Raw genomic sequence first — 27,927 nt, forward strand, 5'->3', positions numbered from 1 at the left:
TTGTTGTGATAATTTCATAAGGTGTCAGGCAAACTATTATCTAACATAAAATGTAGCTACAACACCAAATTTACTGTATCCCACCATTTCTAAAGCATATTTAAATCAACACCATAAATTTGGCAATATATTTAGTTCATATTAAACACATTGCAGTGAAAATATATTTTCAATTAACCAAGAAAAAAAAAAAAACCATTTGGCTCATCTTCATTGGCAGTTCTTTTTAAAAAATATTAAATGCATTATATATTGTGCTTTTTTTTTTTTTTTTGCTTGAAATAACTGTAGCCACTACAATCAAAAATGACAACCCTCATAAAATACTAATAGAAATATAACATGTCGTTTGATGTTGAAGATCTTTCATTTCATCTACTTTAGTGTCAGGCCATATGGAAAGATAAAAATGAAACATCCATAATTTATGAATAATCAGAACATGGTCTTATTTGCTTCACGCAGTGATTCCACAGCATCAGAAATACATACAGAAACTTTTAATTCTTTTATTTAACACACATTTAAAAAAGTGAACCACACTATACAAATGGTTTTTCAGGTAGCAGGTAACAATGCAGAGTACACGTCTACAAACCTGTCCAACTCGTTCCTCCTCGGGATGTGCAGCTAAAATTGCACCTTTTTCCTAAATGATTTCCTTTCTTCTCTTAAAACATTTCTGAAGCCCCTATTTGCTAAGATTTCAATGTATCTTTGTTCATTTTTTTCTTCATTTAAACGCTGATAGGCAATAGCATGCTTAATGTGTAGGGTTTATTTCTGATTGGGTTTTTAAAACCGGCAATGTTTTATTTTGCGAGATTAAAGCTCGAGGTCTCTGTTTGTATGTACATCTCGAATGCAGTCTGTCCGTATGCAGGGCAACAGTAAAGTCTATCTCTCGCACATTAACATTCACTGGCGTACACACACACTCCTCTTCTGTTAGTCCTTTTCCTTTTTAAACTCTCACATTCCCATCAACACAGGCCGAACATCAAGAGGAATGATATTTATTTCCGAGAGACAACTTAAAAAAAGTGAGAGTGAGAGAGAGACAGACAGTAAAGACATGGAGGAGTGAAGAAATGTTTAGGCCAAGTAGCTGTAGGTGTCCTTCTCTCCATCCACCCGCTCCAGATATTCTTTCTCTATGAGAATGTCAATGCACTTCTGCAAAAGACGAACCAAAGCAAGTATGAGTATGATATACATTTCTGATAACCAGACTAGATTTGTAGAAGAGGAATAACTGACCTTGATGACGGGGACTCTGGGTTTGAACCGCGATGAGAGCTGGTTCAGAACCTCCGCCAGAAGCTGTTGATGCTTCAGAACCTTCCTCATCTTCATGATTCTCACTATGGCCGCCTGCACAAAGAGGAACACATCTAAACTTAGCATGCGATTCAAACACACCTCACTATAATACTTAGACTTTTTTTGCAGTACACTTTCGGAATACCCAGAAAATCTACTAAAAGACCTACTACAATTGTCAAAACGTGTGATGCTGTATCCCACAATGCAATGCACTCAGTTTTGACCTTCCATTTTTATGGAAGATTGTTTCAGCCACTGAATAAAAAAAGGCAATTGCAACTTTTTATCTTGCAATTCCGACTTTTTCCCCCCCCTCGCAATTATGAGTTTGTCTTGCAATTCTGACTTTTTTTTTCCCCCTCACAAATGTGACTATTTCTCAGAATTGCACTTTATATCTCTCAATTCTGACTTTATAACTCACAATTGTGGAAAAAAAAAAGTCAGAATTGTGAGATGAAAAGTCGCAATCACCTTTTTTATTTAATTTTTTTTTTTTTATTCGGTGGCAGAAACAAGCTTTCATTCATTTTCAATAAGTCAAATGAACTGAAAATAATATCAGCTGAGATTTCTAAAAATCACTGTTGATTTATTAACTGATCAGACAGCAAAAAACAGACTGGAGAAATGGAGGAAAATGGTCATAAAAATTCAAATAAAGGCCCTTTCACACTGAGCACAACGCAATAAAGGTAAGCGAATCGTCAACGAATGGAGCTTTTCAGCAATTGATTGCCTTCAGCTAATTCACACCTGCACGATATGTGGTGCTGACCAAGAATACATTTTTCCTCATATATATATATATATATATATATATATATATATATCTCATAGGTTTTCCCATTTGGCTTTAACCTTGTCCGTTGCGTTGTGTGTGATAACTTCCAAATGTGACCTAAAGTGGATTTTGATGAAATAATGGGCAGACGTGCATTATTTGTAGTGTTTTATAATAAACTGAATGCTACCCCTGCTTAGCATTTCCCATTCTTTACTGTTATAAAAAAAATAAAAAATACCAGAGCCGCATGAAAAACACCTAAAGAACATATATCTTTGTAATCGGATATTTATTTGGCTTCATGTTTCATCTGTAGAAATGTTTCTCTCAGTTGCACTCAGAACAAGGAAATAAAGTTGTCATTCGCAAGTGCAAAAGTTATGAACACATAATATGATTGACACCTCTAGAGCAAATGAGCACTCTTAATTCAGTGGAAAATGAATGAAATGATAATCTGTATAAAGACCATTTAAATCTGTTTTCAGACACCAATGATAACACTCAACATCCATTCTCTACACGAAATTAAAAACCTAGCTAAATTTAAAATAAGCCAGACTAAATTATGCCTCTTTATGCCTAAGCTTCTTGTATAACAAAATGCAGTTAAAATTGGTGTGTAAATGCATTTATGCCACCTTTAAACAGCATTTAACAGTCATATAAATTTGTCATAAGTTAACCTAAACCAGGGGTGGTTCTAGACCCTTTTTAGAGGGCAGGGATGCAAACAAGTAAGGGGGAAAAAAGGAGAGAACATTGCACGGGGCGGGGACATGCTGTGCGCAGAATTTTTTTTAAAAAGTTATTTGCTTTACATGCTCATTTGTAGTAACTTTAAGGGATTTTTTCATTTATTTTTTATTACCCTATATGTCCAAAACCGTAATTTTTCATGAAAAAAAAAAAAATAACATTGTTGCAACATTTGACCAAAATCAACATTTGGTTAAAATCTCATGTTATGAAAGATGAAGTACTATGCAGGATATTTAAGACCATATTTGCTGATTAGACAGCAATATAGTTTGCCACATCTCAGACCTCAAATACATAAAATATTACCCATTATAGACATATAATGGATATAATGGGTATAATGGGTATTAAACTTTTGAACAGTAATATATTTAAGCAGTGTGGAAAACATGGATACCTGAATCAAGAGTTTCCTGTCCTCCTCGATGTTTTTATGGGTTGTTTCCTGTTCCTGTTTCTGCTCAGTCTTCATTGGCACATTAATGTTCACTCGCAGTTTTTTACTGGGGAGAAAAAGCATCAGCCATCAATATTCACAAATGCTTTTACTCTGCATGATTTGAAAAGCACAAAATGTAAAACACTAATTATAGATTTGTAGCTGTTGTTTGCAAGATGAGAGGACCTACTTTTTATAGCCCAGGAAGAGTTTTATGAGGGTGTCGGGTTTGAATTCCACTTCATCAACGTTTGCGTTCTCGTCCTCTAAAACCTGTATAGAGGCAGTGATTATTACAACTGAAAACATCTGCAAATATACTACTATCATAAATATTAGCTTGTGTTCAAGTCATCATGAAATGGCATTCACAACCCATTTTACATATGTGAAATGTAGCTTTTGAGAAAAAAAAAAAATGCAAGTCTTCCATCAGAAAGTCCAATGAAAATTATTTAAAAAGTGGCAGTTTAAATTAAAGAAAAAAATAAAATAAAAATAAAAATGGGTAAATTGTGATTTCATGTTGACTTTGCAAGCATCTAATTATTTTGAATCAAGTCCAAAAATTGCTTACCAGCAACTTGGATTTCAATAATATTTGCAAAACCTGCACCAGTATGTCCTAAAATATATATAAAAAAAGCTGTTAGTGCACCAATTAAAAAAATTTGACTAACATCTAGATTTGGTTTTAGGCTTATTGTACCAAGTCCTCTTTTGTTTACTTACTATTTTGATCTGCGTGCTGTCAGTCAGCTGCTGGACTGTATAAATGTCTTCTGTGTTATACTGCAGTAGAATGGCCATCTGGAACGTAGATGCCTGCATGGACACACACGAACAGTCTAATGAATAATCACGCACCATTTAAATAAATTATTCAAAAAATTGGGTTATTTAAATACAATTAATTTAATTGAACCAAATGAACCAATTCCACTATTCCACAAAACTACAGAAACACAACTCTGTTATGTTAGTGCAAATTTACACTACAGTTTTAATGTTGTTGTTTTTTTTAAAGAAATCATATGAAAGAAATAAATGCTTTTTTTGAACTTTCTATTAATCAAAGAATCCTGAAAAAAAATGTATCATGGATTCCAGAAAAATATTAAGCAACTGTTTTCAACATTGATAATAATAATAAAATGTTTCTTGAGCAGCAAATCAGCATATTAGAATGATTTCTGAAGGATCATGTGACACTGAAGACTGGAGTAATGATGCTGAAAATTCAACTTTTCATTAAAACGTTCAAATAAAAAATATATATTTTAAATTTTAATAATAATTCACTGTATGACTGTTTTTACTGTATTTTTGAACAAATAAATGCATCTTGGTGAGCATAAGAGACTTCTTTCAAAAGTACAAACAACAAACCCAAACTTTTGAATGGTAGTGTATGGAGCTTTCAAGTGACATATCGTGTTGTACCTGTAAGGTGTAGCGGTTTTTGAAGCAGTTGGTGACCAGTTCTCCTTTGGACAGGTGGTAAAGCCAGGTGAGCTTGCGGCCGCTGTGTCTGCTGGCGTAGAAGGCTGTGAACCTTTGGTAGCTCCTCTCCAACTGCATCAGAAAAGACAGATAATTGATTTAGAAAAACCATGAAAAGACCAAAACCAATTCATTTACATACAAACACAATCGTATTTTTACCTCAGACGGCAGAGCAAAAGTGCAGGACTGCTGGAAGGGCCATGAACCTGAGCTCAACACCTGGATGCTGAAGTCCACTAGAAAACAACACAAAATTCATAACCACAAATGACAGTATCTGATACTGCAGCAGAACAGAGAGAAGCTCATCCTTACAGTCTAAAGGCTCGGAGTTTGTGAGGTGCTTCTTGAACTGTTCGTTGAGGTCTTTGCTGACTCCGATGTCCTGGAACATCCGCTGGAGTTTTGATGTGTATTCAAAGCCACACGCTTGCTAAACATGACAAACCAAACAGTGTTAGACACTAACACTGATGATGGCATATGCAGTGAACTAAATTACAAGAACATTAACCCCTGGTTTCACAGACAGGGCTTAAGCTAGTCCTAGACTAAAATACATGTTTGAGCCGTTTTAACTTAAAGCAACTTGCACTGACGTATCTTAAAATATGTCAGTGCCATTTTTTTTTTTTTGCACATCAGTATTGTTTTTTTCTAAAGTACATTCATAAAAGACACTTAAATGTCCTAATTGAACAAAGGCCTAATTCTGGCTTAGTCTAAGCCCTGTCTGTGAAACCGGGCCTAAAAAGCACAATGACACCACTAGGGCTTAAGTCAGTTTGGATGAGAGTTGGTATTGTTAACTAAAATTAAAACTATTACAAACTGTTTTTGTTAATTGAAACGATGCTGAAATAAAGCATAAAACCACCAAATGAAATAAATTACTAAAACTTAAATAAATTAAAGCTAAATAGAAAATTAAAATAATATTAAAAAAAAAGCACCAAAACTAAACTAAAATTACAATAAGAAATGTTAATATGAAAATAAAAGCTATTATTTAAAAATATTATTATAACAAAATACTGAAAAAAAAAAAAAACTATAATAGTATATAAATAATAGTAAAATAACACTGCTTTGGATAAAAGCATCCACCAAATGCATAAATAGTCATAAACAGTCAGCACTGCCCAAAAAAAGGCAAATAGTAAAAAAAAAAAATCCAGTTAAAATACATAATCAAAACCTGTTTTTATACAAATTTATATATATATGATATTTAATCATTTTCAGTGTTCAGTAATATAACAATATATAGGCTAATAATAAATGGGCAATATTTACCTACATATTTTTACTAAATTTAAATTATGTAAATGCAGCACATGGACTTAAGTGAACACTTCTGATGACACATGAATTGTTGAATCAGACAATGAAATGATTAATTGAAACAGTTTCAATGAATAATTCACGGAAATTAATCCAACTCTGTTCTGCATTTTTGCAACTGAAGTTTAAAATCTGAGATGCTGTAAATCAAAGAGCAATAATACAATATCTGGTGCTGATTTTAGGAAATTTAAAGGGTTAGTTCACCAAAAAAAAATTTAATTCTGTAATTATATTACTCACCCTCAAGTCGTTCCAAACCCGTAAGACTTTCGTTCATCTTCGGAACACAAATGAAGATCTTTCTAATGAAATCTCTGTCCCTCCACTGACAGCCTACACAACTGACACTTGGTTTTGTAAAAAGTTGTAAATTATGTTTTTTTTTTTAATGAGGTTAAACCACTGTAGTCACATGGATTGCTTTTATGATGTCTTTACTACCTTTCTGGGGCTTGAAAGTGGTAGTTGTGATAGTGGTAGTTGTGTTGACAGAAAGATTTCATTTAAAAGATCTTCATTTGTGTTCCGAAGGTGAACGAAAGTTTTACAGGTGTGGAATGACGTAAGAGTGAGTAATTAATGACAGAATTTTCATTTTTGGGTGAACTAACCCTTTAAGCTTTATAGATCATTTTAACTGTTTGTATTATCATAAGCTGTGGAAGAACTCTTGCACCTTTAGTTTGGAGATCATGCTGGCCTCTGCGTCATCGCTGGCGCTGTTCTGATGGACCAGACGCTTGGCCAGCATCTTCGCATAGAACTTCTGGAACACGTCCTTGTCCTCAATGTACTTGAACACCACCATCTACAAATGAGAAAAAAAGATCAATACAGACAAAACAGATATGGAGAATGTTTTGGCAATCACAAATCATCTGATAACATAAAACGGACCACTTGATTCAGAGTGTCTTCAAGTTCTGCCTCCTCTGGGTTTTTGGAGCTGCAATATCAGACAGAGGTTTGATTAGATCCAGCACAGAGATGTAAACTCATTTACAACAGAGAGACAACTAAAAACGCACCTCTTCTTGAGCAGAGAGTCGCAGTATCTGGCCAGTAGTTCAGGAGATTTGCTGGAGGACTGAACCATCTTGGTAACAGCATTATTATTGATGAAGCGCCCACAAGCCTAAACACAGAGAAAATACATGCTTGAATGCTTTCAATATCCAAAAGCTATTAGCAACAAATAGTGCTAAATACAGGCTTAATTTCTATATGCAAAATGTTCATTTATTATTCCTTTTTTCTTTTAGATGGATGGGTTAGTTTTGTAAGATTCAACCATTTAAGGCCCTGATATACTTTAAGCAAACTCGAAGAACGAACAGGTATGAGGCCACAACTAAGTTTGTTTGGAGTTTGAAACAGCTTGCCAAAGCGAACTTGCTGGTAAACACCTTCGAACTACCACTGGTCCAAGGCAATTATTGTAATAGGTGAGTGTGGTTCTCTTCTTTGACATGGAAATCTTCTCTGGTTCATTTGTTCTGTTCAGTCCGTTGAGGTGAGACACGAGTGAATACATGAACACACTGGAGAGTTGCTTTATAGTAGAAAGTTGTCATTCTAATTGAAAGCAACACTGACAGTTTTTTCATGTGTAATACTGTAAAGCTGCCTGCTTTAAAGTGATCTGTTGTATAAAGTGCTATATGAATAAACGTGACTGAGTGGAGTGCCGATTGCTGAGGTCTTGCAAACATATCCACATTGCTTTGATCAGATGGTTTCTTAAAGATGTAGTAAGTGATTTCTGAGAAATGCTGTTTAAAGTGAATAGGACCAAGCAGCACAACACTTATAGTTAATCAGCAGTAGGGGGCGTGTTCACTCATGATGGGGAGGAGAGTGAGTGAGCAAGAGATTTGAAGAAAGAGTGTAGAAAGAGAGATGGCTGAGAGACATTACAAAAGAGAAAAGTTCAGAGGAATATCACTGGAAAAATATTAGTCAATATAAGACAGTATGGTAATACCTTGTCAAGAGCAGCCACAAAACCAGCATCATTGTTGAATGCTGACATCACCAAGGCATTGTACTTCTTGTGGACATCCAAAATAGTCTGGACGTACATTTTGGGGTCCTATAAGAAAAGAAAAAAAAAAAAAAAAAGCAGTTGACTTGTCAGTTGTATTGTCAGAAACATCAGGTCTAAAGCATGATGGTTGGTTGGTGTTTTAAAATCATGCCAGTTTCCTTGGCTATTTTCATGCTGAGTAACAAGTTAAAATACTATAAAAGTGCAATTAAAAAATGTAAAATTTGCTTTAGACAAATGGACTCAGGGCTGACTGTGTTAATTTTCTTCTAAAGCGTTTGCTGAGAAACATTATTTCCTAAGAGTTTTAAACAAACAATTAAACAAAATATGTTTAAGAGATACCAGAGCATAGCGGTGGATCTTCATTTGATATTAAGATTTTTTTGTGTTAAAAACTCATGATGGAGAACTCATGATGATCTCAGCATCAGATGGCATGATGTACACTGCAAACAAAGATGGCGATTTACATTCAGACTCACATTGAGAGCAGCCTCCCCACATTTCTCAATGGCTGCCAAGCCTTGATTATAAATGTGCGTTTCCAAAAGTTTCTTCAGTTCTCCCAATCCATCTGTGATCCGTGACACGAGATTGTACATGCGACCAAGATCTACAGGGAGACAAAGAATAAATAATGGTTGAGAATTTTAATTTGAAGGACTCATGTACATTCAGTTTTCACTGTGGTTCATTACCTTCATTTTTGTCTGCGTCCAGAAGGTTCTGGAACTCCGTGTGGAAGATCTCCAGGTGTTTCTCGATGAGAACCTGCTCACACTTCCTGGCCAGCTCATCCTGTGTGCTCTCATGGAGGTAGACCTGCACCCTCCTCTGCTCCTCCAGCAAACGAGCCTCGGCCTACAACAAATACAGCTCAACACTTCAGCTTCAATCTAAGACTGGACAATACAGCCAAACAAAAGTATAATAAACATATTTTTCAACTTTTTGAAGGAAGAAAATAAATAAAATATATATATTAAAAAAAAAAAAAAAAAAACACAAATAAACAAAAAAATCTAATTTTTTTTTTTTTTTTACCAAAATCAGTTTTGTATCAGTTTTTATAAAAATATTAAACAGTTTGTTAACACTAATAATAATAAAAAAATGCTTTAGAGCAGATTAAAAGTTGCATATTAAAATACTGTAAAAAATCTAGTTAAAAATAAGGTATTTTTTTCCTTGTCATGTGTTTAAATTAAACAAACAAGTGGAAGAATTCTATTTATTGATATTTATATACCAGTATTAATACATAACAGTAAACAGTAATATTTACATTTCATTTGTGCTAAAAAAGAAATAAATAAAAAATTAAGAACTGGAAACGAACTGGACTTTCTGAACTATCCGATATCCTATCAAAAATATAATTTAAAAATCGATCAATTACCAAAAACGTATATCAAAATCCCACAATACTATCATACACGGAACGCAAGTCACAAGATGGAGGGGGTCCAAATCTAACCCACTGGTACTCGCCAAATAAAAAAGGTCTTAAAGTCAGTTTAACAATGCTACTACTAAATTTCACACAACAAAATAATTGCAAATATACTATCCAGCCCTACTTGACACCAACTACACATTTAAGTACACAAGCACTTAAAAAAAAAAAAAAAAAAAAGTCAAGCTACTTGTGCCTCACCTTCTTCATGTACTCAGTGACAGGATTCTGTTGCAGGAACTCGGTGCTTTCCCTCGTGTAAAACCGTTCGGTGTCGGCCAGGAACTGTGTCTCAAAGTATTCCTTGTAGACAGACAGAGTCGGACCTTTAGCGAAGGCGTCGTCCTCATTGAGACCCAACTCCACTGTGAGAGACAGAAAGAGCCATGAACTAAACAACACTGATTCTAAACATCCTTTATCACAAACAAGCAATGAAATCCATCATGATGTAAACTAGGGCTGCAACAACTAAACAATAATTGATTATTATCAATAATGAAAATAATCAACATTTGAATGAATTTGATTATCGATTAGTCGCGTCTGTGTGCTGTGCCCTGGAAACCATCAGCCAGTCACGTCGCTTTACAGTAGTGAATAACCCCTTTCTAAGGACCAAAAACGCATATAGAGAATAGTGGAGGACACAGAGTGAGCTGCTGCATCTTGTCCTGTCATGCTTTGACAGATGCGTGAGCTGTTTAATGCCTCTGACATGTGTTTTCCTCAGCACATAACTTACCTTCTATGGTTATATCTTTATCTGTAAATGTGAGAAAGTCCTACGAGTATTTCCATTTTGCATATTCTTACAATCAGCATCTTGCTAACCTTCACAGACTTCAATGAACGGTTGCCGGTGGGCACATGCGCATCAAACAGACAGAGTGCAGTAGAATAGGAGCACAATAATTCTGACTAAAATACACACATTGCTAAATTTTTTTTTTTTTTTTTTTTTTTTTTAGAAATTAAGCATAACACAAGTAATTATATTTAAGAGAGCAGTAACAGTAAAAGCACTATTGTTGGTATAGCCCATTATTGTATTATAATTACCATGTTCAGATGAGTGAATGTGAGGTTTTCCCCTCATACAAGTTAACATTCTGTGCTTTTGTTTTTGTTTATTTTTAATTGTTGTTTTAATTTCTGCTTTAAAATGGTAAGCAGTCAGTTGTTTTTAGGTTTAGAATGTAATTTAATGTATAATAATTTTTAGTTTTTTCATCTGATTAACTGAAAAATAAATCAACAGATTAATCGATTGTGACCCGTACTGGCAAAATGAGTCGGAATGTGCACGGGCTAATTTCGAGCTAAAGGCAAACCAAGTTAAAAATGTCACTTTTGGTCGAATTTGAGGTTCACACAAAAATTAGTTAATTAAGCCCCTGTCTAGCGATCCCAATGCTCTAAATAGCAATTAAACACCCAAAAGTATCTTTATTTGTACGTTTTCTGAGAGGAGTACCCTTGCTTTGTCCATGAAAAATGACGTTTTTTTTTTCTGCTCGCTTCTGGATGACTGGCACTTCCTCTCAGGACGTTTGGTATCGTTTTAAAGCGCAGTATTCCAACTCTGCGAATATTCATAGCGAATTCTCAATGGCATGGGTCTGAACCAATGAAATGTGATTTTCAAACTCACGCTGATGTAAACAAAATGATATAACTCATGCTGACCGATAGATCCGAAGCACGCACGCACAAAGACGCCTCAGACAGCACGCGATCCCAATATACACATATACACAGAATTACAGTATTTCAAAATATCTGTCTTGGTGAGTATTCACGCAAACATTATCTGTTATGTCTTAAATGAACGGTTAACTGTTGGGGAAAAAAAAAAACATCTGATGTGTAACATTATTAGATCTGTGCGATATAGTAGGTCTTAACATATTGTCTGTCTCAATGTTATCAAACAATTGAGATATCATGTAAAAAAGTTGAATATATATTTTTCCTATAGATATGGGTTTTGACTTGGAGTGTGCCAAATTTGGTGTTATTATCAGGGATTTTGAAGGTATGGATGCTAGATGATTTTGTTTCGGAACCTTCAGAAAACTTTTGACTCGATTTTTCTCAAAATTGACTTTGCTGACTATCTACTTCAAACAGGTATAGTTCTTTCTTTTTTCTGATTCCAACAAATCATATCATTTTGAAGGTTTAAATAAAAATTTATATAATTTAATAAAATAATATATATATATATATATATATATATATATTTATTTATTTTTTTTTTAATAAAAAAAATAACTAAATTTTGAAAATTGTGACTCATTTTGCCAGCACAGGTCACAAATAATCGTTAGTTGCAGCCCTAATGTAAAAACGATGCCGCACCATAAGACTGGACCACTCCACTGATGAGTCTAGTGTTGATGGTTTCTCCATTCCTCTCCTTCTCAATCAGCTTCAATACAGCATTTGTGACCTAAGAACAAAGGTACCAAAAAAATAAATGGTAACACTTTACAATAAGGTTCATTAGTTGAACATTAGTTAATGTATTAAACTAACCATGAGCAATACATTTGTTACTGTATTTACTAATCTTCATTAACGTTAGTTAATGAAAATACAGTTGTTCATTGTTCATGTTAGTTCACAGTGCATTAACTAATGTTAACAAGATTTTAATAATGTATTAGTAAATGTTGAAATTAAACTTAACAAGATTAACAAATGCTGTATAAGTGCATTATTAGTTCACGTTAACTAATGTAGTTAACTAATGAACCTTATTGTAAAGTGGTACCAAATACATTAGAATTAAGCACTTTTCCTACTATAACGTGTTTCCTGTTTCCAATCTTACCTGCTTATTCAGAGGCCGAAACAAACATTCCCTCCACGTCACCAGAGCGAGCTGGAAAAACACCCACACACACACAAAACATTCACATGACATACATATAATGACAAGACATCAAATAGATTGAAATTTTTCTGTAATGCAGAAGAAAAGCAAGAAACTCACAGAGTAGATTTCATAGATCCCTTTCCGGCCCTCGTCACACTCCCGGCGCACCCAGTGGCGGTTGAGATAAGCACAGATCCCATTGAGCACTTTACTGGAAAACCTGTAATCCTCCCACTGCTGTGTGTAGAACTTCAGAACGCTCTCGTCCATCAGATCCTCTCCATCCTGAGGGCAACAGTCAAATAAATGCATATTTACTGGGAGTTTAAGGGTGCTTTCACGCTTAGTTCGACTGCCTGTTCAAACCAGAGTTCGACTGCTCCCCCTACCTCAGCTGGATTGTGTTTAGGGCTGCACGATATTTGGAAAGCATCAGCACATATTGGCACTTATGTCTATCTGCTGCAAATGTACTGCAAATGTTTTAAAGAACTCCATTTGTGCTGAAGGCAAGCAGAAATGAGGCATACATTCTCTCTGCTTGAAAGTGAAAGTGAGTGAGAACACACACAAACACAGTTTTACAGAATCATACGTCATCAATTCAGCAGTTCATTCGATTTTGATTTAGTACAATTGTGTTCGTATCAGAAGCAAACCGTACCGGAGTTCACATGAACCGTACCCCGGACCGCCCTTTTTATGCGGACTCTGGTATGGTTCATGGGTGCGCACCCAAGTTCAAAACAGAGTTCACATCATCCAACCGAACCGAACTCTTGACGTCAATCAAACCTGGGTGCGCACCAAAAGTGCTAGTGTGAAAGCACCCTAAATTAATCCAGTGTTTTTGAATGAATCTTTTAAGCGAAAGATTCTTTACCTTGGCTAACTTTGTTTTTTTTGAGGACAAAATGTTTATGGTACTTAATATATATTTATTTTTTTTTTTTAAGAATCGTTTAGATTTGTAGGCTTTTTACAGGCAAATTTTATTAAATAAATATGAATAATAATCATTTAGACTTACTTTGGTCATAAACAACTGTGTTTTGAACACACCTGCCCAGTGAATAGTACCATAACTGAATCTTTTGGGCTAAATGCTGTGAATTTGACTTAAGTTAAAAATGTACAAGTAAATGTTGAAATAACATTAACATTAATAAAGGCTGCAAAAGTATTGTTCATCGACAGACCATGCTAACTAAACTACTGTAGTTAATAAACTACTGTAGTTAATAATCTTGAACTAATGAAACCTTATTGTAAAGTGTTAGCAAAATGTTGACAGTCTATAAAATACATTCTCTCTCAATGCAAACCAATAAGAATTGATTACTTTTGTTGAAGTACCATTTAATATTACAAAAGCTCTACTATATAGACTACCAGGGCTTGACATTTTGACTTTTTTGTGTCAACTCGCTGTCGGAGAGATGAGAGAGAGAGAGAAAGCGCAGCTGGTGTCATGTATCTACTCTGTGGAAATGAGTATTTGAAGCGTTTCAGATATTTCAGTATCGATATGTATCGAAAAATCGATATTTTTGACAACATTGCTCTTAGTTTATTATTTCAGATGACTTTTTAAAATGCTACAATTGAAAAATGTTGAAAAATATTTAGGCTGTATATAAAATTTAACCCGCCAAAGTGGCTAGTAGGAGTGACTGCGTTACACGCCACTGCTAAAATCCACCGTATTTGGCGAGTGTTAATGTCAAGCCCTGTAGACTACCATTCAAAAGTTTGGTGTTAATGCTATTTTTTTCTAAAGAAATTAATACTTTAATGTAAATAAATTAATGATCAGAAGTAACAGTAAAGACATCTATAATGTTACAAAATAATTCAAGCAAAAATTATATTTCAAACAAATGCTGTTCTTTTGAATCCTAGAAAACAATTCATCACAGTTTTCACAAAAATAATACGATAATTATAGTGAATGTTTCTTGAGCAGCTAATCAGCATATTAGAATGATTTCTGAAGGATCATGTGACACTGAAGACTGGAGTAATGATGCTGAAAATTCAGCTTTGACATCACAGAAACAAATTACATTTTAAAATATAAATTAATAAAAAAGTTTTTTTTTTTAAATAAAATTTCACAATATTACTGTTTTTACTGTATATTAATCAAATAAATGCAGCCTTGCTATTAAAAACGCGTCTATTCTTGTAATGTACCTTTAGTAAGTTGGTAAGGTAATTCTTCAGAAATTCCTTCAATCTCTTGTAGAGTTCCAGCCCCACGAACTGAGCTCCTCCGGGTGTGGGGGTCTTCTTCGATGGTTTGGACGGGGGGGCACCTGCACCGCGGGCCTGATTCGACTGATGCACACTAGTGCAATAATTATACACATGACTGAAAAGCAAGAGGTTAAGGGCACAACAGACACAGAACGAGTTTTCCAAACAAAATAGAAATGACATTAAATCGCAATTGAGGATACGTGTAGAGCTCCATGTAGCGTGACTTGGCCATGCTCTGGCGGGTGTACACCTGCTGTATTCCCGCCCGCAGATCATCCCAGATCTGGTCCAGCCCGATCTGCTTCAGACCGTGAGGGGTCTGGGTCCGGTTAGACGACATCCTCTCTTCCTCTCGGCTCTGCCGCTGCGAGTCTGACGCTCCTCCTGATGTTTGATTGGGTCTTGTGCCTGTCACTCAAGAGCTACTCCTCCATAGGGTCAAGCGGTGAGGGAGGATGAAGAGGGTCGGACCCTCAGGGTACAGCGACAGACAGGAAAGAAACCTGCGAAGAACACAAGAGAGAGAGATACACAGTGCGATGGAATCACGTAGGACTAAACACATTTCGCCAAACTAATCTCTTGAGTGTAGTCCAAAAATCAGAGAAAACCAAGCAACCTGCAGCAGATGAAGAATCTGCTGATATATCTCAAAAAGACACAGCATCAGTTTTTCCTGGGATAAACATTCCTTGTATGGAATCTACTGTTCATTATATCCTGGGGTTCCCTTCTTGTATCCATGGCAACAACTCAAGGAACAGAAAATATTCCACTAGGAGCTCTGAGATGCAGCCGGTGCTGTAACCAAGCAAATTAACAGCGTTCTGCCATTAGATCATGACTTACAGTGATTTACTCAGGCAGAACACCACAGCTGTGGGACAGCAGAACATCTGGAGTGGACTCAAAATGAATTTCAATAACTTAATTACAAAACAAGAGCAGAACTGCTGAACATGGTAATTATGTTATACTTCCACTCTAATTGTTTTTGTAGCACAAACATTAAATAGATATCTTATCTATTATATATAATACTAATAGATTACCTTTTTTTTTATTATTTCATCTATTAGAGATATAATGGATAAATTAGATAATTGTTATATATAATCAATTATATATACATACATATATATATATATATATATATATATATATACATACATACATACACACACACACACACACACACACACACACACACAGTCAAACCAAAAATTATTCAGACATTTTTTATATTTTTACTAGTGGGTGCAGGACACTGTAGTTCATTTATGTAAGTGAGGACTACCAGTAAAATTGATAAAAAAATTGGAACCAAAAATTATTCAGACATTTTGACCTGACCATGTTTTGTTTCAGTGTTATAATTAAGATTATTTTTTTCTGACAGTTTAACTCTGAGATTGTGTCATATTTTATTACCATTTTTAAAACTATACTGAATAAATTGTATTAATGAATGAAATGTTCAAGGTGTCTGAATAAATTTTGGTTTGACTGTACGTACATACATACACACACACATACTGTGTGTGTGTGTGTGTGTGATATTTATATATATATATACACACACATATACATACATATATACACACACACATATATATACACACATATATACATATATACACACATATATATATATATACACACACACACACACACATATACACACACGAATATATATATATATACATATATATATATATACACACACACATACACACACACACACACACACATATATATATATATATAAAAACATGATTATTTTATCTATTATATCTATAGTATAAATACATATATAATATACATATACTATCGATATATGTGTATGTATATACATATGATATTAAATAGTTAATTGATGCAAAAAGGGTGGTTAAACTAATTTTTCCATTCATGAAAAAAATTAAAAATTGTATATGTATATACATAAAATTGTGTGTATTTATATAAATGCGTGTGTATATTATGTGTGTGTGTGTTATATATATATATATATATATAACGTTGCAATTGTTACCTGTTCATGAAACTCAGTCAAAAAAAAAAAAAAAAAAGCAAAACACATTTGTTCTGTCCTGATTTTCCATCTCTGAACACTTCTGATGACTGCTAAACTCGTCAGATTTCTGATCTCTCCACATCTCTGCTGATCTATAACAGCCCTCTCATTTGATTGACCCTCACCTCATGATGTTTTTGAGACCCTTTGTCTTCACTGAGAGTGAGCGACATGTCAAAATTAGAGAACTAGCTTCATTTCAATGTGACTGATCTAGTTTTGTCGGGTCGCTCAAAGTGCATCATATACAAGCACATCAGCAGAGCTAGTGAGGGCGACTCATTTGTTTCCAATTACCGCTGTGCTCGTGCTTTAAAGTAGTGCTGACGTTTCTGTATACCGGTCTCACCCTCCATCCAAAAATGCCACACAGAATTAAAAGTTGCTTAAATGTGTGTGCTTCAGGCAAACACAATCTGACTGATGAGGCCTCACTTCAAAACACCCCACAAATACTCTCTAAACACGTAGAGATCCATTAATACAACTCATGAGAAGATAAGTACATAATGCAATAGGAATTGTGATATTAATATATTATTTATCGCCTATAACTGTGTGTGTTTGTGTTCAAGATTAGAGCTAAAGCTAACGGCTAATCTCGCGCTCTTACCATCATCCAGAAAGAACGACAAACGTACACATGAATCTCCAACACCACTCCGGATCCTGATTAACAATATCCCCTTTTATATATCAGACGCGTATGTGGCGATCCTTATTTTTTACTTAGAAAATAAAAAGAACAACGCCGAAACAACGAACACAGAAAAAAACTCCGTCAGCGCGTGCTCACGGAAACAAGGTCCCTCCGGAAACAGAGACACACTCCGTCAGCGTGCACGCCGCTCGAAAACAGCGGCTGTGCTCGAAGGTTCCGCGCCAGTTTTTTAACGTGAATAACAGTTTATTATGGACTTTGACCGCACATGTGGACACACATGTTCTCTGTTTACCGAGTAGCCGAATCTCACTGGACAGCATTTAGTGCAACTCGAATGTTAACACGCAAACATGTATTAGACCAGAACATTATTAAAAATGTTGTTTGTCATCCAATGGTCAGTATAACTTTAATTTGAAAATTGCATCTAATTTTCACTGGCTGCTTTTTCACTAAAATGTGTCATGCGTCATGAATGGCATATAGCCTGTATGGTAATCATATCTTATTTTGTATATATCCATCAACGTACCATTGTAATGCTATCTGAGACCATATGTTTACCATGGTACTGTCACAGTAAAAAAGTGTTAAAGGATCCAAATAAAGAGTTTGATGCAGACATACTCAAATTTTGTGAAATTGAAACTTTCACCTAGACCATTTACTGAAAATATTTGGTGAAAAAAATCTTGACTAAAATTATAAGCAGACTTTAGATGGAAAGTATTTGTCCCCTTTAAGATTAACATGAACTATAATGATCAGAATCATTAACAACACAATAAAGTCATAATGAGAGGACTATATTAAAAAGTTTGTCACTCATTCCCTAAAAAAAATCATGACTTTTTTTGTTACAAAAACAATCCAGTAGTTTATTGAGATTTGCAATGTGTTCATTATTGGAGAGTCAGTTTCTTTACAACTCTCAACATGAAATGACATTTCATCTTAAGAGCATCATCTTATTAGCATTTTCAAAAAAGAACAACAGAACAAATGATTGCATTACATTATAATCACATAAAGTAATGTGACAGTGACAAACCTTAATAAATATACAATTTTGATCATTTAAGTGTTCAAACAATGTACTGGTAATGCATGGAGACAATTTCAAACACATTAAAGGATTAGTTCAGAATTCAAGTTTCCTGATAATTTACTCACCCCCGTGATGTTTATGTCTTTCTTTCTTCAGTCAAAAAGAAAAAAGGAAAAAAAAAAATATATATATATATATATGTATATTTATTTATTTTTTTAACCACAAATGCTCATCTTGCACTGCTCTGTGATGCGGCACGCATTACGTAATCATGTTGGAAAGGTCACGCGTGACGTAGGCGGAAGTACCGAGCAAGTGTTTAAAAAGTGAATGTGCAAAGACTAAGTCAAATGGCCTTTACAAAAAAAAAAAAAAAAAAAAAAAGTAAAAGAATGATGTTGGACGATTTTGAAGTTGGAGGAGAAAATGAGATGGCGTTTTTCGCCTTACCGCGGTACTTCCGCCTACGTCACGCGTGACCTTTCCAACGTGATTACGTAATGCGTGGCATCGCAGAGCAGTGCAAGGTGAACATTTGTACACTGTAAAAGAACTGTTTCAACTTAAAAAAGTAAGTGTTTGTGCTGCCTTAAAATTTCAAGTTTAGTCAACTTGAAATGTGAAGTTGTACTAAGCGAAAACATGGATATTTGAGTTGACTAAACTTAAAATTTTAAGGCAGCACGAACACTTACTTTAAGTTGAAACTTTTTTTTTTTTTTTACAGTGGTTAAAAATTATATATATATATTTTTTTTAAGAAAATGACAGATTGTTTCGCTTGATAAGACCCTTATTCCTCGGCTAGGATCGTGTAGAGCCCTTTGAAGCTGCAATTTGGACCTTCAACTTGTTGGTAACTACTGAAGTCCACTATATGGTGAAAAATCCTGAAATGTTTTCATAAAAAACCCTAATGTCTTTTTGACTGCAGAAAGAAAGACATAAACATCTTGGATGACATGGGGGTGAGTAAATTATCAGGAAACTTGAATTAATCCTTTAATTACCGAAACAACTCAAAACATACAGAACGCAACATTATTGTAGTGCTTTATTATAAACCAGGTTTTGTAATCTATCTGATGGTTGAATAATACTCTTGTTAGTGGATTCACATGAGCAGAGAGGGCAAACTCTTATGAGACCATGTTAATAAACTGCCAGAAATACAGAAATGCTCCTTTGCGTAATTCAGACATAGTTAAGAAATTAAAATATGACTTAACCAAGCACAATCAAGACAATAGTAAAAATGGTTTGTACATAAATTTGTGTTGCTGCGGCTGATTTCAGATAAGCAGTGCATTAAACTGCGAACACACACACAAAAGTAATCTTTCTCCTATATTAACATGTAAGGGCCATCAAATCTATCACAAAATCCATGCTTGGCCAGAAGAAACCTTGAACCTTTGAGGCACATTAAAAGAGATTGGAGCAAATGGACCATTCGTGATCTTTTACTACTGAACACATCTGAACTAAAATCTCTATCTAGAGTTTTCGTGTTTTAAAGAGCATTCTCCTTATAAAAACCCTCCAAACTGCCTATCATGTTTTCCAGAGAGGTTGAACAAGCACTTATGGAGAGACAGATAAATAACACTGAATTCTGATAACTGTAAAGAACATTTACCATGAGATACAAAAGTGCTGCATTAACATTGATGAATGATTCAGAAATGCAATTGGCTGATTACCATGCTACAATATATTATTGTCCTGAAGATGCTGACAACAAAATGTTAAATACAATCAAATGTCATTATCGGAAACATAATTGTGCATTCTGTACACATTCCGTTGTGCTATTGGAGTATTTGGTGCATTCATGTTTGCTGAACACACATCAAATGCATTTGTTAACAGACCAGTATTGCAATGATAAAAATGCATCAGTTGTTGTTGTTTTTTTACCGTCGTCCATTGAATATTCCTGTCATGTGTGCATGAAATGAATTTGATCTTACAGAAGTCCTAGTGCTGTACTCGCTTACATACAAAATAATTACAGAACAGACATGCCAGTCAGTGCACAGAACAGGACCTGCCAAGTGTCCATTTCACATCGGCTACTCAAAAAACTCTTTACGTATCCCTCAGGGTATCCATGTCAGAGAATGAAGCCCCTCCCAAGGGGCATGGCTAAATAAACCACTCCTTCTTGCTCTCGTCGATGGTCTCTGTGAAGGCGGGGTCATTCACGATGATTGCTGCATCTGCGCAGTCAGCAGACTCCGCCCCCTTGGCCTCGTTTGTGTGGTAGGAGCCCTTGTGACGGAACATATGGCGCACCAGAAACACCAGCGTGCAGAGGATGGAGAAAATCACCACTGCGATGATGCCTACGTGAGAGAGAACGATATTAAACTCATGATTGTTATGATGAAGGATTAGTTCACTTTAAAATGAAAATGACCCCGAGCTTTACTCTCAAGCCATCCTAGGTGTATATGACTTTCTTCTTTCTGATGAACACAATCGGAGATATATTAATAAATATCCTGACGCATCCAAGCTTTATAATGGCAGTGAACAGGACCAATGAGTATGAAGCTCAAGAAAGTGCTTCCATCCATCATACACGTACTCCACACGGCTCCGGGGGGGCCTTCTGAAGTGAAGCGATGCGTTTGTGTAAGAAAAATATCCAAGTTATAAAGTAAAATATCTAGCTTCCACCAGACCACCTTCCATATTCAACTTATGAAAAAAACTTACGTATTTAACTTACTTTTTTCGTAAGTTGAATAGGGAAGGCATAGGACATAGTGTAAGTGTTTTGAACTGCGAGAGTTTTACACTTTCTTCATAACTTGAATATGGAAGGTGGTCTGGCAGAAGCTAGATATTTACTTTATAACTTGTTAAATATGGATATTTTTCTTACACAAATGCATCACTTCACTTCAGAAGGCCTTTATTAACCCCCCGGAGATGTATGGAATATGTTTATGATGGATGGATGCACTTTCTTCAGCTTCATACTTGTTGGTCCTGTTCACTGCCATTATAAAGCTCGGATGCGTCAGGATATTTATTAATATATCCCAGATTTTGTTCATCAGAAAGAAGAAAGTCATATACACCTCGGATGGCTTGAGGGTGAGTAAAGCTTGGGGTCATTTTCATTTTAAAGTGAACTAATCCTTTAATAAATCGTCATTAAAATATATTTAGAAATATTCTACACCAATGATAAGATGTCAGATCCTAAGAAATATAATCTACACATGTATGCAAATACAGTCACATTGGGTAACACACATTGGTTGGATGTAGTTGTATTTAAATTTATTGCCATCATCTTCACAGGCTAGTACTATTCAACAAACAATACAATAAATACAAGTGTTTTATAATATCCAAAAATAAATAAATAAACACTAAGCAATTCTGTTTATACTTTTCTATAAAAGATTTTTTTGAATGTACTTGTTTTTCTAAGTCCATATTACAAAATAAGTCTTTCAAAGTCTCATGAGATTAGAAAAATTAGACAGACCAAAAACATGTTTTACAGACCCAGCAAGTTCCCAGCTAACAAAAATATGTTCTAAGAATGTTTTGCAAATGTTCCCATTAAAGGGTTAGCTCACCCAAAAATGAAAATTCTGGCATTAATTACTCACCCTCATGTTGTTCCAAATCCGTAAGACATTTGTTCATCTTCGGAACAAAAATGAAGACATCAATTTTATGAAGCGAAGCAAGTGCTTTGTTTGCACAAAAAACATAATTTATCACTTTATTTACAAATATTAATCTCCAACGTGCTTTCCCGTAACAACACCTGCTCTCGCATTAACATAACACACATGCGTCATGGTGCTCTCGTGAACGTGCGTTGGAGATTAATATTTCGTAAATAAAGTGGTAAATTATGTTTTTTGCGCAAACAAAACACTTGTGTCACTTCATAAATTGAGGTCAAACCACAGTAGTCACATGGAGTACTTTAATGATGTCTTTACTACCTTTCTGGATCTTGAAAGTAGTAGTTGCATAGGCTGTTAATTGATGGACAGAAAGCTCTCAGATTTCATTAAAAAGATTTTCATTTGTTTTCCGAAGATGAACGCAAGGCTTATGGGTTTGGAACGACATGAGGGTGAGTAATTAATGATAGAATTTTCAATTTTCATTTTTGGGTGAACTATCCCTTTAAGTTTCTGAATGTTCTCTGAACCTTCTCAATGTCCAGTTTTTTAAATGTTCTACAAGCGTTTTGTTCTTGGTTATGTGAACATTAAGAGAACTTTCAATTTTGCAAACATTGTGAAATTGGAATACACATTGCAAGTGCCCTGTATTGTTGTGAATACTTAATGTAAGCATATTAAAAGTGTGTGAGAGTATTACACTACAACAGGATATTTCACCTCCAATTATTGCAGAGTCTCTGTTGACACCATCACGGCTGACCTGTTCCTCGTTGAATGGGAACTGGGCACCGGCTTGAAACAAAGAGAAAAAACTTTTGTGAAAAGAGCAGTTTTCTGACTCTAAACGTTTACAATCCCTTTCAAATTATTTCTTGGCATACATGAAGTACAGAAGGCCAGTGTGTTAATCTGGTGGGCAGATGAGCGAATCTTTGCACACACTCAGGAGGAGTCAGGGGGCTGGTGTTGGCAGGGGAGCGGATCTGAGACGAACCGTCTGCTCTTTTCATCTGCCGTCTCCACAGGCTCCAAACTACATATTCCACAAATATCCATGAAAGCTCAAGCTACTCAATGTCATGGGTGTAAGTGTACAAACACCAAAAAAGTATGCTCTATCTAAAACTAATTATTACTTTAAAAATACAAGATTGCTCATCGCCTCTCTCACCATTGCAATCTCAGTTTAGTTCTGTCATGACAAAAACTGTGAATTCATATTGCCATGGATTTGAGGATTAGCTGTGTATACTGAGCTATAAAATGCTAAATAAATCAAGTAAAATAGTGCCAATTGAATACAAAATATTTGCATAATTAAAACAAAATGAGAACTAAAAATATGTTATTAGATTATATTTAAATAACTAATTTCTAATATTTTACTAATATTTATTTTATTGATTATTTTAATATTAATTATATCACCCAATAAAAATATTAATATTACATTATTAATATTAAAATTACAGTTATAAACTGATTAATTTAAATTATGTTTAAGTATATATTTATTATTTCAATGTAATAATACTAATAATTTACTATAATTTATTATAATAATTTATTTTATTATTTCTTAAATTTTAACTACACTGTAAAAAAATATTTTCATGATTTGTTATCACAATTTTTTTTCTTTTGTCAGATCAACTTCAATAATTAATGTGGTACAGATAACATAATATTTTGAATTGCCTTCATTGTATTAACTTTTTAATTTCAATGAACTGAAATTTTAAGGCAATCAGGTAACTTACTTTTTTAAGTTAAACCAACAATTCTTTTTTTTACAGCGTAGGGGTACTAATAATAAAAACTATGCAATTATAACTAAAAATTAACTATAACTAACTAAGAAAATAATAAACAAATGTTATAAAAAGGAATACATTTGGGATGTAACACCGATTATACAAAAATATCAGAATTATGAACTCAAGATGAAAGAAAAATACCACTAAAGACTAAAATCTTTCTTTCATACTCCATTTTGTGAATCCACACACATTTGTTTCTCCATTATGGAGGACACTTTCCATTATCTTTATTGTTTTTTTTTTTATACTGAGCTAATGATATTTCCTATTAGCTAACCCTAACCCTACCCATCACAGAAAACTTTCTGCATTTTACATTTAAAAAAAACAACAACAACAAAACATAATTTTGTATGATTTATAAACTGTGAAAAATGTCCCCACAAGTTAAAAAATGACTAGTATTACTATCCTTATGGGGATATTTGGTCCTCACAACATAGGTTTTACCAGGTACACACACACACACACACACACAGACACAGACACAGACACAGACACACACACACACACGCACACACACACACACACACACACACACACACACACAGACACAGACACAGACACACACACACACAGACACACACACACACACACACACACACACACACACACACACACACACACACACACACACACACACACACAGCAGTAATCCTCTTCACGGGGAAGAGATCACAGATTTCTTTTACTAAAAATCTAATTTCTTCCAGGCAACCAGGAAAGATCTCATAACAGAGAAATTCTATAATAGAAATTATTTTCCTGCTCAAGAGTAAAACATGATGTGGAACTTTTTCCTCAATAACTCCCCTGCCAATACAATGTTTCATAGTAATGTTAAAAAGATGTAGGAGCAAAAATAACACCAATAAAGAGTTATTTTCAATCATCATTCGGTTACCTGAATCTGGGTGCCAGGGGTCAAAGGCTGCAGACATGGGCGGCACTGTGAGTGGAGACGCCCCGCAGTTGGACTCCACCAGGACTCCCTGTATGGAGGCTGTGGAGGGCAGTACGGTCCTCAGGGCAGCCTTCAGTGGGGCGATACGGTTGAACTGCACTCTGGAGAGACAGCCCACGAATCCTGGGGTGTTATATCGCTCTATCAACACCGGATCAATCTGACCTGTTTCTGAAAGACAACAGCAGAAAACAGCAGCATTTTTATGTATGTGAAGAGAGAAAAGCTGTTCTGTCCTTTATTATCCTCAGCTTTTCTTCCAATATTACTACACATCACAACCAAACATCCAGCTACAGAAAGAAAAAAACATCCCACCTGAAGTCTTCATCTCAACGCAGAGTAAAAACAATGTTATTACAATGCAGATAAATAAAAAAAACATATGCTAATATTTTGAATATAACGCATTTTATCAGCTTGGTACCTGTTTGCGATCACAGATGCGGAACTGCGTATATCTTCCCAGCCTGTAGCAGGTCTTGCAACTCTAAGCTAAATGCCTGATTTCTCCTTTCTGTCCGTCTCTTTCTCAATCTACCTATGCGTAAACTTGTCTAGAAAATTCTAGATTTCCTTCTGTTTAACCTGAAAGCGACAAATAGCTATCTGTCCGAGAGCTATCTGTAGATATCGACCCATCACACTTTCAGCTGCTCTCTCTCTCTATGTGTAATGCAGCTCAGAGAGTTCCAGCTCATTTCTGCTAGAAATGTCTGAAGGGAAACCTGGAGACTGGATTGAGATCAGGAGTGAAACCTGGAGCTTCACATGATGATCCAGTGAAAGGAAAAACAGAAAACTGAGACATAGACTCTGTGGGTTATGACATTGTTTTATACTATGTGACAAGAGTGTTAATTCGAAATCAAATTTTATTCCTAATCAAAAATACTAAATCCTAAATGAATGAATGAATGAATTTCTCAATATAGACAGAAAAATAGGTCTCTTTGAAATGCCATTTCTAGAGTATATCACTATATTTAATTATGTTATACTTTCATTTTATGGACCAGTGTTGAAGACTTTGTTTCCCAGAATATCAAAATCTTTGTTGAATTAGTTTGAGCTGCAGAGTTGTCCTTCATTAGCTGCATTAACATGGACCCTAATAATCCGATTGTAATCGGACTACTAGCACAGTTGGACTAAAAATGTCACATGTAACCACATCAATCGGAATGATTTAAAATTTTATTCGGATTGTAAGGGGTGTTTTAAACTGTTTCTAATCCGATCGAAAGGACATGTAAACACTTGATCGGGTTTAAAACCGAAACTAGAAAGTACTGCGCATGTGCAGTGATGTAGAAATGGCACGTATGACACGGGGAATGAGATGTTGTTGTTGAATATAGTGTCATAAATGACTGTCGTGTCATTCTAAAATTCTCCTTCCACTCATCGTCTGTGAAGTGGAGCAGGACAAATTCCCATCAGTCCTTGCTTCAGACTCTCATTCACAGACGCCTTGTTTTGTTATTCATTTATTAAAAAAAAAAAAATCTTACTGACTTAGCGTAGGGTGAATTCAGGGTGATTGGGACACTTTTTGCCATTGAGATGACTGGGAAAAAGTGTCCCAATCAACCTGAATTCACCCTACATGTTACATTTATGCATTTGGTAGACACTTTTATCCAAAGTGACTAATATTGGATTCAAGGTATACATTTTATTAGTTCATGCATTTCCTGGGAATCAAAGCTATGACCTTGGCATTATGATCAATCATGTGCTGCTTTGTGAGTTACAGGAGTGCAAAAATGCACATATGCACACATTCCAAATGCACACTTAAAGGGATAGTTCACCCAAAAATGGAAATTCTGTCATCATTTACTCACCCTCAAGTTGTTCCAAATCTGTATAAATTTCTTTGTTCTGCTGAACACAAAGGAAGATATTTGGAAGAATGTTTATAACCAGGCCGCTTTGGGGCACCATTGACTTCCATAGTAGGAAAAAAAAAATACTATGGAAGTCAATGGTGCCCCAAAAATGTTTAGTTTCCCACATTCTTCAAAATATCTTCCTTTGTGTTCAACAGAACAAAGAAATGTATACAGGTTTGGAACTTGAGGGTGAGTAAATGATGACAGAATTTTCATTTTTGGGTGAACTATCCCTTTAAAACAACAAATAACTCCATTTAAATAATGCTTACCAAAAACTTTTCCTAGGAATATTGTCTTCACAAGGTTAAATTCAGCATCTGAGGCTTCAGGAAGAGTGTAGCCTACTGTGGGATAATGATCCACCTTCAACACATATTAAGACTCATAAATCTAGTGAATTTTAACAGTCATTATCTAATAGATTCATCAGAACTGTAAACCATCTTTCTCGATTGGCTCCACTGAGACGATACAGTACCTGGAGCTGAATGAGTCTGTCCTGTCGGGTGATGTTGATGTTATGGGGCTGACCGTTCGCCATGTTACGATGATTCAGGCTGATGGTGAACGGCTCCCTCAATCCCCCCAGGTTATAGCGGATCTGTAGAGTACCTGAGGGAAAACACAATCAATGTTTCATCAATGTCAAATGCTTCTAAGCTGGGTTATTATCATTAACTAAAACTAAAAACCATTAAAAAATCTTCTTTACAGGAAATAAAAAATAACTGAAATAAAATAAAATATAAAAAAACCTGGGTTTTCCGTTACCGGAAGCTAGTGATTATAGTTTGCAAAGTTATAAATATGGATATTTTTCTATCAAAAATGCATCTCTTCACTTCAGAAGGCCTTTATTAACCCCCTGGAGTTGTATGGACTACTTTTATGATGGATAGATGTGCTTTTTTGGGCTTCAAAATCTAGGGTACCATTCACTCCCATTATAAAGCTTGGAAGAGC

At 35.0% G+C, this 27,927-nt stretch overlaps 2 protein-coding genes across 4 annotated transcripts in view; both read right to left on the reverse strand.

The window, feature by feature from the left end:
- Positions 1-495: 495 nt before the first annotated feature.
- On the reverse strand, positions 496-17,764 carry cul1a (cullin 1a). 3 transcript variants are annotated; one of them, XM_051863532.1, is made up of 22 exons: positions 17,510-17,764; positions 15,020-15,322; positions 14,754-14,931; positions 12,675-12,842; positions 12,513-12,563; positions 12,038-12,128; positions 9,875-10,038; positions 8,916-9,078; positions 8,700-8,830; positions 8,152-8,259; positions 7,196-7,302; positions 7,065-7,113; positions 6,844-6,975; positions 5,136-5,253; positions 4,980-5,056; positions 4,758-4,889; positions 4,047-4,139; positions 3,892-3,939; positions 3,505-3,587; positions 3,273-3,378; positions 1,261-1,374; positions 496-1,176 (listed from the first exon to the last, which is right to left on the reverse strand). In XM_051863532.1, exons 2-22 carry the CDS (start codon positions 15,157-15,159, stop codon positions 1,096-1,098), a joined length of 2,334 nt encoding a protein of 777 aa, XP_051719492.1. In that variant the 5' UTR covers positions 15,160-15,322; positions 17,510-17,764; the 3' UTR covers positions 496-1,095. The 3 variants fall into 3 exon arrangements, with proteins under 3 accessions (XP_051719492.1, XP_051719474.1, XP_051719481.1); XM_051863514.1 differs by having other exon boundaries at positions 12,513-12,572; positions 12,672-12,842; XM_051863521.1 differs by lacking the exon at positions 17,510-17,764 and adding an exon at positions 16,855-17,477 and having other exon boundaries at positions 12,513-12,572; positions 12,672-12,842.
- A 645-nt stretch (positions 17,765-18,409) lies between these two features.
- Positions 18,410-27,927, reverse strand: part of cntnap2b (contactin associated protein 2b) — a 42,566-nt gene continuing 33,048 nt past the window's right edge. The window contains exons 21-25 of the mRNA XM_051875118.1: positions 27,443-27,576; positions 27,234-27,327; positions 25,004-25,234; positions 22,997-23,071; positions 18,410-20,959 (exon numbers count right to left, since the gene is read on the reverse strand). Of these exons, the coding sequence (XP_051731078.1) occupies positions 20,760-20,959; positions 22,997-23,071; positions 25,004-25,234; positions 27,234-27,327; positions 27,443-27,576 (734 nt within the window). The 3' untranslated portion in view covers positions 18,410-20,759. The remainder of the gene's footprint in view (positions 20,960-22,996; positions 23,072-25,003; positions 25,235-27,233; positions 27,328-27,442; positions 27,577-27,927) is intronic.

This window comes from Ctenopharyngodon idella, chromosome 2, assembly GCF_019924925.1.
Source record: "Ctenopharyngodon idella isolate HZGC_01 chromosome 2, HZGC01, whole genome shotgun sequence".
NCBI classification, from domain to species: domain Eukaryota; kingdom Metazoa; phylum Chordata; class Actinopteri; order Cypriniformes; family Xenocyprididae; genus Ctenopharyngodon; species Ctenopharyngodon idella.